Below are 10,450 nucleotides of genomic sequence, written 5' to 3'. Positions count from 1 at the left end.
TATTCTTCGACTCTTACAAAAGCAATAGCAACAAAAAGAAAAACAAGAGCTCTTTTTAATTTCTTCAAACAGATGACTTGATTTTACACAATTATGCCATAAGCCTAAGTAGGATTAAACGATGTAAGTTTACTAAAAGGTTAAAATTTACCTCTTTACAATTTGGTCTTTAAGAATAATCGTTTCAACATTTCACTGAGCCACAACCGTAGCTCATCATTTTTTAATACCAATGACTTCTGGCACTTGAAGAAGAACCATGAATGTAATTTTCCGCACGTCGATCGTTCATTTTCTCCTTCCCTTTCCCCATTAAACTTCTTCATTTCTGCCTCGTAAGAAAACCTCGAAAAAGCGTAACCTGTTCTATAACTCGATAGAAACACGGAGTACATGTTTTCTATTTCTTAAATAATGCGACACAACAAAAAACGATAAGTCAACTCCAAGGTTCCGAGGGTCTTTCTTCTTCCCATGGGAGAGAGGTGAAGGGAAAAATAGAGACCCTGGGGACGAGGTTAGAAATATATAGTCATCTAAGGCTTCAAGGGTGTTTGCCATATTTTTGGGGTATTATTTTCCGCTGCTGCTTAAAGTTTGTAGAGTGAATACAACTTTCTGAGCAAGTAAACCGGATTGTGGCATTCCGCTAAAATTATTCCTACATTCATGATCTTTCTGTCGGTATAATTGTCACGCAACTCCCTCACGCGACGAGAAACCAGCATTTGTGTACAGTTGCAGTGTTTAGACAATCATGCTTTACTGAGTAGTTATGCTTAGAATTTAATTCCTGACATGTACTTATAAAGTCACGTTGTTGTCTTATCTCGCATGACATACCATGTAAAAGAGAGTTGCCACTTGATCTCGAGGCGCGTATTTTAAGATCCTTCACGAAATTTAATCGGATAAATGAAAGAATTCCTGCAATTCTGTTTGGCTAATTATAAGGAACTCTCAAGCATGATGTGTTGTGCATAGCCAGTAGGACTCGAGGAAAAAGCAAAATCCCAAATGTTGGAGCTTCATTCACAGGTTTAACTGTACTTGAAACAGGGATGTACTGTTTGCTCCAGTATCTGTGTGAGCACTTTTCTCTATTAAGTCCTTAAATCCCTGATACGCAGAAAAATGTTATTGACCAGCCAATCCGTGACAAGGAAATCATTCATTGGAGAAGATACGAAAGAGTGCTTAATTGTTCCCTCAGTTTTAAAGCTCTGGTTTGTGTGACAAGGCAAGCCATGAAAGACATGAAAAAGAAACAATGCACCTTTCATTTAGACTCCCTTTTAGACATCTGATCCCTAAAGCGGGGAGATAGCAATCCATACAGCTCGCATATTTTGTTTCAGAGCAACTGGCAACATTTCCTTGCATTCAGCAGGAGTCGTTCCTTGCTTGAAACATAACCTCGCTTTAGGTCTTTTGATGGTGTGAGCCATTTGCACCTAAAAGAACCTATTTAGGAGGCTTTCAGTTACACAATGGCTTCATCTGATATCATCTCTTTCGGTTTACGATTGATTTTGCTATCGCTTCTGCTTCCACATGTCGCAGACGCCCAAGACGAAGGTGACGGTGGACTAGAAATCGGTGGCGGAGGCGGTGAAGAAGGAGGTAACGAAGCTACATTTGATGCTTAGTCCAAACAGAGCTATGTTGTTGAGTGAAGACGAAGCTCAAATTTCGTTTTCACGAGGAAAAGGGCGGCAAACAAATAGCTATTGAAATGTGAAAGCTTCGGGCCTGGGTGATGGGCCTTTTAAATGGAATGCGCACACATAAAATAGAATCCGTTCCGTACAGGACATCTTGGGACGACTCTCGATCGGCATTTTTAAACTTTTAACGTTAACAGGTTAGGATTCCATCTATAGACTTGGCGACATGCCGTGACTTTGCCTGAGTTACCAAAAATAAGACGCTGACTACAGTTGAAAATCATGATGACATACACGAAAGATCCTAATGGACGGGCGGGATCTTCACGGATGGTTTTTAAGCTTTTGTAGAAACAACTGAGCACTTAACCTGTTTGTGTTTTTGTAAACATAACACATTTGATTTACATTTACGTCTTATTATTTTTGCACTTCCAAGAGGAATTTCAACATAAGAAAATCATATAGGAACGGATGTCTGCTTTCGTGGTTAGTCGTAACTTGATCAGGACATTGTATGTCGTATTTATTTCGTGATTTTGTTGAGACCCTCGACTAACTATGTTGAGACTCAGTCACAAAATAACATGGTGTGATAGTCGATGATAATTTGTGATTATTAGAAAACTAGGTTTTAATGGAGGCATGCGGCATCGAATGCGCCGAGAGCTGTTGATAGTGTTCGAAAACACGGAGAAGCGTCTACAAATATTTTGATACGTCGGCAGAAAAAGAGGCTGTAAGACAATACCTTGTTTTGCTGTGGAGTTAAAAGAGTTTCCAACTTCAGAATCATTCATGGGGCAGATGTTTCGTTTTAAATCATGCTGAAGTTCATTTGCTCTTTACCACGAAGAATTTAATGATCAGAGGTAAAGAGAATGTAAAAAAAACCTTAGAGATAGATCATCTAAATCTTAGACAAATAGGCATTGACAGTGGATGAACGGAAATTGCTCAGAGGGCTATTGTTCAAAACGCCGTCTGTTTCCCCGTAACACGAATCCTAAAAACACAGAACAACAAAAAATTGAAGCAAATTTTTATTTTTATTTTTTGTTCCTCTGTGTTTTATTTTGCCAAAATAATTAAAATGCCAGCATTGATTATTAAACCATCTCATAAACAAGGTCGTTGAGGGTCTCGATATTCGTGATTAACAAGCCGTTTTCTGGCGATGAACGATACATGGAACTGTTTCCAAAACACATACAAAAAAGGTACTGCATGGTAGAAATAAATCTGCGTTGTTCTTTATCATATATCAGCCTCCTGTTTAATTAATTTATTGATCCTGTTTTTTTTCTCTTATTCTGGTAGACTAAAATTTCTATTGATCTTTGATGTCCTTTTCCTTTAGTTGTAGACAGAGAAGGGGCAAAAATCAGTTGTGCGATGTAATGATGTAAAGCGACTGAAGTGATTTATCTTTAATCTTCACTGGGTTTACTCCTAAAACAGTAGGGACAATACTAGGAGTTGGTGCTACAAAGGAACGATTGTATAGCACTACTGGATTGGATAGAAACTTCAAAAAACCTTCACTTCGATTCACTCGCCTAATTCGATAAAACAATACGATTTTCCATTGTTCATCTTACCTAACCACACAAAAGCCAAGTCAAATGTAAGTGGCATTTTAAAAAAAATGAACGAAATATCCATACAAAACTTCTTGAACAAACTCCGACTGCACTCTAGACGTCTGGCCAAACGGTCTCAACATATCAACACAATATCTTGGAACATTGTTGGGCACAACATGTTTGGCCACCCTGTTGCGATATGTTTCAACATGTTGGATCTAATTTGAAAACGGTCAAATTTTTCGTGCAACATTTTGGATGTTGCATGATGTACTCCTTTCTACGTTCACGCAACATCGTTGCACTAGGGCATGCGCATTAGGTCCATTTGTTTCGCGCCAGAGTCCTCGAGCGCAAAAACATCGACGTGTTGCGTTGAAAATGTTGAGTGCGTTTGGCCAGTCCGTTCAACACTTGTCGCAACATTATGCAACAATGTTGCAAGATGTTGCGTTAAAAAGTTGTGAGCGTTTGGCCAGACCTTGACATTGTATGGACTTTTGTTTCGCGTAATATAATCAGATTATTTTCAGGATTTCCGAGAGATGAAAGTTCAAATGTTTATAAACGTCACGCGTGACATTTCACACATAAGTTGAGGAAGCATAAATTTCTGGCTTTCATGGAGATTTCCAGAACAACAGTTTTTTTGTCAGATTAAAAAATTCGATCTACACTGTTCTTTAATAGGAACGCCTAATTTTGACGGATGACGTTCTTAACATGTTCTTATAGTTGTTTGGTATTTGTCTTGTTTCCATATGCGCATAACTGCGTCGCAAACAATCGCAAACACCTTCGGATAGCTTGATCGCAAACAGTTTACGTAAATGGAAAAACCTTTTAAGTTCATCCCCGACCAATCGCCGATGATCGCAAACAAGCCGCCCTGAAAGAGATGGAAAAATTTATATCTTTACGTCTTGTTTGCGAGTAGTAACGCAAGCTGAGCGAGAAACACAATGTTTAACTGTCTGCGAGTGTTTGCGATCAATCGGCGATAATATTTGTGCACGTGATACGCCTTGACGAATCCGAGGCAAGTATGAGTAATGAAAATGGCGTCCGAGTATGATTGTGGGCGAGGATACTCTTCAAGACCGGGAAGTACTTGACTCATAAAACGTACTCAGAAAAGAAATCGTACACTGGACTTTTCTTATGAACTAATGTCTATCTATGCATAAGCTATGAAATAAACAGTATATATTGGACGGGCCAATATACCTGTAGTAAGATTCTCGATCATGAAGAGCCAGTTCCTGCACTATAGAATTTGATACTGGGCTGGCTATGCTGCAGTCGTTGCTGCTCCTCGAAAATGTATCGGACCCAGAATAAGTGACGTAATAATCCGTTGTAGAAGGTTCACTGGAATATCTAGAATTTCCTCTGTTAAAGTTCAATTTTTTTCAATGCTCCAGTTACTTATTTCCTAAAGCACTTTCGTGCCAAATTTCGTTAAATTCTAACTACTGCTTCTCGAGGAATAGGCGTATTTCGGAGAGAGCTTTTCCACGTTCAATCGCAATTTTTTAACTTACTACGCATGCGCTACATTTAACTGGGTTCTCGGGTTCGATAACAAAGAAAAAACTTCAAATTGAAGTTCTTTGCATCCTTACCTTTTCGAACATACATTTCTCATATAAAACTAAAACCATCAAAACACTTTGTTCAATTATGAGGAAAAATAGTACAAATAGCGGAAGCATTGACAAAATAAAATGATTGCTGTAAGCAGCGGCTACAAGACCGATTTTTTGCTCGCGCGGGTGATGCGATTTTTTCAAATTTTGTCGCGTCGCCAGCTCGCGATGAAAATCGCAAGTGTAGCCACCCTTGAATTGGCGACGCGACAGCTGAAAAAATCGCAGAAAAAAATCGCGAGAAATTGAATGAGTTGAATTTCTTGGGATTTTTTTTCTGCGACTTTTTCAGCTGTCACGTCGCCAGTTCAAGGGTGGCTACACCTTGAGATTTTCATCGCGCGCTGGCGATACGACAAAATTTGAACAAATCGCATCGCCGCCGCGAGCAAAAAATCGCTCATGTAGCCGCGGCTGTATTGAAGCCACGTTTATTTTATTAGTGTATCCTTGTGTTAGACTGTTTTAAACTTTATACATTAGTAAAAGTATATCTTGTAGCCTTCTATTATATACTGGAGTAATGTTCCATATGAATCCGATGCGTCGTTCAATACCGCCCTTGAAGTTCTTTTTTGTAGCCCTTTCAAGTTTTCACCAAACGTTAGTTTCTCATCAATGTGTACACCCAATATTTTAATTGATTGGGTTTGCTCTATGTGTTCGCCATTTATGGCAAAGTTAATTGTTCTTTCTGTATTTTCACACCCTAATAGCATGCATTGATATTTTTCACAGTTTACTTGCAGTAAATTGTCCTTGTAGCATAAAGCCAACCTTTCTCCATCTTTTCCAAGATTCTTTACCACTTTTTCACTCGAATCGCCAGCCGCCTAGACTTGGTGATCATCGGTGTACGTGGAGATACTTGCTTCCTTCACTTGCATTGGTAAATCATTTTGGAAAATATTCCACAGAAGGGGTCCAAAAGTTGAGCCTTGGGTACAACCCTTCACAACAATCTTCCAATCACTAGTTGCTGTACCTAATCTTACTCGATTCTCTCTTTGATGAAAATACAATCGCATCAGGTTTGAGGCGTTTTCGGAGAAGTTGTATGCTTGAAGCTTTTTAATCAAGAGGGCTGGGTCCAATTCCAAGACACCAACAATATTTCTACGGTCAAGCTCAGTATAAGCAGTACATGGTAATTTGTAAGCATGTTTTTTTTCCTTCAGTCCGTATTCTTTGTTGTCGATGGTTAAAGAAGGTTGGTTAAAAATGCTGCGTAAGAGAAAGTTTAGATAATCGAAAACTGCCTTGAAGAAATGAAGAAAAAGCCTTTTTGCTAAAATCCGTTCCAAATTCAACACGATATATCACAAAACGGTCTTTAAATGTTTTTGCACAGTGGCAAAATGCAAGGCTGAACAACAAACAGTGAACAAGAAAGCAGGGTTCGACGTGGAACAGGACAAAATCCAAAGTCTAGATACAAACATTGTTAACAGGACGACGGCAGAGTCGTTGAATTCTTTGGTTGACAAAATTTGTTGAAGAAGTTTGGAAGGAGGATGGGTAAAAGTATCTACCCAGAAGTTTGTAATGGCTGAAATTTCAATGAAAATGATAAGGACTATTTCATAAAGACCACTACTGAGCTTTATTTGAGAATAAGCGAGAATTGCATTGTTCGCACATTCAGCCCCGCACCCCCCTGGGGCTGAAATCAAAGCCGCTTCCGGGCTTTTCAGAATGATCATAGATTATCGGGTATAAAGGTTCATACATGTGACGTTTCATCGATGTTTTGATAAGCTGTTAGCCTCATGAATTATTAATGAGGTTTTGAAATTCCAAGGTACCACTGAAACGGATTTGAAACTAACAAGTTTGATTGACAATTAACTAATTTAAAAGACAAGAAATACGCTGATAGCAGAGATAAAGTTTCTCACTGCCAACGTTTTCATTTAAGGCTGACTTTAAATTATGGATAAACCATGCATGTCTGTAATCTTAATGGATTGGCGAAGGCATACAGCTTGTGAAGGCAAATTTGAATAGTTTTATCCAGTGGAACATTAGTGAATAATGAACTGACATCAAAGAAACACATGAAAGAACTCGCCATTGTGGGTGTATTGTTTGGCCTATTCTACAAAACTGAACTGAGGAATCATCAACTGAAAAACAGCTTGTGGAGATAGGTTGGAGGACTCTTACCAGATAAGAGGAAGCATCAATATGTCGAAAGAAGACATTCACCGGTCTTTGTACCAAATGTAGTTGTTTCACTCCGCGTGAATACAAAATAAGCCTTGTGGACGATACATTAACTCTTTTCGAGAACAAAAATGATGCTTGAGTTTTTTACATTACCTGAATGGGAGACACAACAACATTAAATTCACCGTTGAGTTTGAACAAAACGGTGAAATTTCATTCCTTATATTCTTATGAAACGCAACTGTGACAACTCTTTCTCTGTTGGTGTTGTTGCAGCTTTTGAACTGCCAACGGTCGCGTTCCTCTGATTGGTAGATTCGAATAGGCTCAAATGCTTCGAATTTCTTTGGTCTGGTTTCTTGCACCGGTCATGTTGAAAAGCCTTATTATGGATTTCAGGATCGCCTTTCTTTGTGACTTTTCGAAAGGTGAAGCTCAAATTCGGCGAAGGTATGGGACATCCCTAATTAATTGGATGCTGGTGTTTTTAAGGTGAGAATGTCACTGGTTTGGCGTCAGTTCCAGCTTGAACAAGACGAGGTCACTGGCCGGCGGCTCAGTGTTGCCTGCTTCGTCAATTTTTTTTCAGGCAGGTACAAAACACAGGTCTCAGGTCACAGGTCCAGGTGACAGGTCATTGTTTGACCAATACAGAAAAAACCCTAACCGTTAACAAATGCTAACATTAGGCCTTAAAACTTTAATTAGCTTAATTAGGCCTAAGGTTAGCTTTAATGGTGTTTAGAATACTTTCTTTATTGGTAAAACAATGACCTGTGACCTGGACCTGAGGCCTGTGTTTTGTACCTGCCGGTTTTCTTCAGTCTCTAACCGGCGGCCGAGAAGAGATCTCCCGGCAAAATGACGCCTAAAACAGCTCGGAACGACCAAAAAAACATAACACAGGACTCAGTTGACGCTTTGTTTGATCCTTCATTGAATTATTTGCTTTCAAACTTTATTGCCGAGCAAATCGCAACTGCCGTAATATTCTTCTGTATTTATCCTTCTACAGATCGAAAACAACAACACTAACAGAGGGTGGTCTGCCTGTGATCAATGTATCGAAAGAGGACATTCACCATTCTTTATACTAAATGGGACTCATTCACTCCGCGTTATTATAAAATAAACCTTGTCCGCACTTCGGCTTATCGCTGCATTATAATTTGTTCGTCATCTCGATTGTTGCAGCTGACCTTAGATGACCTCAAGAGGATTTTGTTACTTAATGGCAACCCTGTAGGATCACTGAGAAACGTCAGAGCAAGCCAAAAGATCCTATACAAACAGTTAACAAAAAAAGAAGTTCTCATAGTTCTACCTTTCTTAGGTCATCACAGCAAACACCTAACCCTTTTAACTCACAGTACAGCCCTCAAAATTTAATATGTATGACCAATGCGGCCAGTTTCTGTACCTTTCTTATTTAAATTGTGATCTTGAGCAAGTCTACGTCAGCGAATTAGGCTCCCAATGATACATTGAAGAGGGACAGAAGCCTCTTTCCTAAAAATGCCGATATTATATGGACATGATATGAATCCCTGACTACTGGAGTATGGACTGTAATTAAGTTATGTAGGGAATCACCATGACCTTAAAAGGTGCTTTTTGTCCTGACTTTCACGAAAGAATGCTTTATTATATTTTCAGATTATGGGGCAATTTTAGGAGCCCATTACCCGAAACCTCCATCTTCCATATTAACCCTCTGAGTCAACCCTGTCCCGTATCTTTCTATTTTTAGAAGCACCTCCCCAGGAGGGCTTTACTGGGTGTTTTCACAATAGCTGGTCATAACAGACCTATGGTCAGCCATTTATTACGTCACATACGTATGTGACGTATGTGAACCACTTCACGTATGTTCTCAGTCACATACGTCACATACGTCAAAATGTAGTAGTTCTAAAAATAGAAAGATACGGGACAGGGTTGACACAAGGGTACAATACAGATGGAAGCTCCGGGTAATGGGCTCCTGGCAATTTACAATGATGCCATGGAATTTTACTGTCAGTCAGTCAAATAAATCATTTGTTACATCTAATTTCTCCTTTCTATTTCTTCCTCCCTAGCCTGTGACAAGAATTTTGACCTGTCTTTTATTATTGATGGCAGTGGGAGTATTGAGCAAGCAGGAAAAGGGAACTTTCAGCGGGTTAAAGATTTTGTGAAAGAAATAATTGGGGGATTCAACGTTGGGCATTCAACTACACATGTAGGATCAGTCATCTTTTCTTCTAACAGATATGTGAAAAAGATGTTCAGTTTGGATACTTTTTATGACAAAGCAAACATTTATGAGGCGATCGATAAACAGATCTATCCTTCAGGAGGAACCTATACGGGGATGGCCATCGATTTGGTCAGGAGAGAGATTTACACTCCTTCCCTGGATAGACCAGACGTACCCAATGTTTGTATCATCATCACAGATGGAAAAGCCAACGATGACATCGTGGAGCCAGCAGAGAGACTTAGAGGAACAGGAACCACCATCTTTGCCGTAGGAGTAGGAAAAGACTATAACAGGCAGGAGTTAATCACGATGGCCGGTAATCCACGTCATGTTTACGTAGCCGATTTTAACGAACTGCAAGGCATCATCACAGAAATAAAAGAGTCAGCTTGTAGAGGTATGAACAGGACAACTTTTTCTTATAACTAGGCTCTCTGAAACTGTAAGGTGCTGAAAATCAATGAATTATTTGCCAGTTATCCGAGACCTACGTTATGCCCAAAGTATTCTGGGATCGTCAGGGGGCAAGCATTGCAAGTGTACGACGGAAAGTTGTGTCTTCGTCAAAAGCAGTGATATCGGAGAAAGAATAACGTATTATCGCCGTGATTTTGTGACACATGAAGATGACTAATATTTTTGTGTTAAAATTGTAAGTTTTTGTGTGATTACCGCAATAAAATCTATCCATAAACGTTCTTTCCGGCTTGTGTAAGATCGATTGTGAAATATCTAGCTGTATCAAGTAATGCATTGTCTCGAAATAGTACAAAAGTAGGTGTAAGTTTGAGGAGATTGACTCAATAAAACCTTTTTAGTGGTCATTACATGTGCTGAGTACGTTTGCAGAGCTATAAATCGTGATACGTTCAAGGTTATAATGAGTACTGAGGTCTGCTCTGCTTAGTCGGCATAATCGTTTTAATACATCAAAGTAATCCCCTCTTTGTCACGAAAAATCAGTGTCCATGATGAGTTTAAAAGTGAACCATTTTTTGTTTAGTGAAAAATGTACAAATAGGTTTCTTGAGCAGCGTTGCGCAACTTGAGTTGTCCATAGTTTTTATTTCACATGTTCCTCCACTGAATTCGACGGGAAAGAGAAGTAACGGCTTCAAAACCTCCGAATGATAT

At 39.2% G+C, this 10,450-nt stretch overlaps 1 protein-coding gene across 1 annotated transcript in view; it reads left to right on the top strand.

The window, feature by feature from the left end:
- The first annotated feature begins 959 nt into the window (after window positions 1-959).
- The window catches only part of LOC137968217 (collagen alpha-1(I) chain-like), a 38,786-nt gene continuing 29,295 nt past the window's right edge, over window positions 960-10,450 (top strand). The window contains exons 1-2 of the mRNA XM_068814835.1: window positions 960-1,623; window positions 9,153-9,713. Of these exons, the coding sequence (XP_068670936.1) occupies window positions 1,491-1,623; window positions 9,153-9,713 (694 nt within the window). The 5' untranslated portion in view covers window positions 960-1,490. The remainder of the gene's footprint in view (window positions 1,624-9,152; window positions 9,714-10,450) is intronic.

The sequence above is a fragment of the Montipora foliosa genome, chromosome 8 (assembly GCF_036669935.1).
Source record: "Montipora foliosa isolate CH-2021 chromosome 8, ASM3666993v2, whole genome shotgun sequence".
Lineage (NCBI taxonomy): Eukaryota > Metazoa > Cnidaria > Anthozoa > Scleractinia > Acroporidae > Montipora > Montipora foliosa.
Note: the sequence above shows the minus strand (reverse complement) of the source record. Positions and strands in the feature narration are given on the sequence as shown.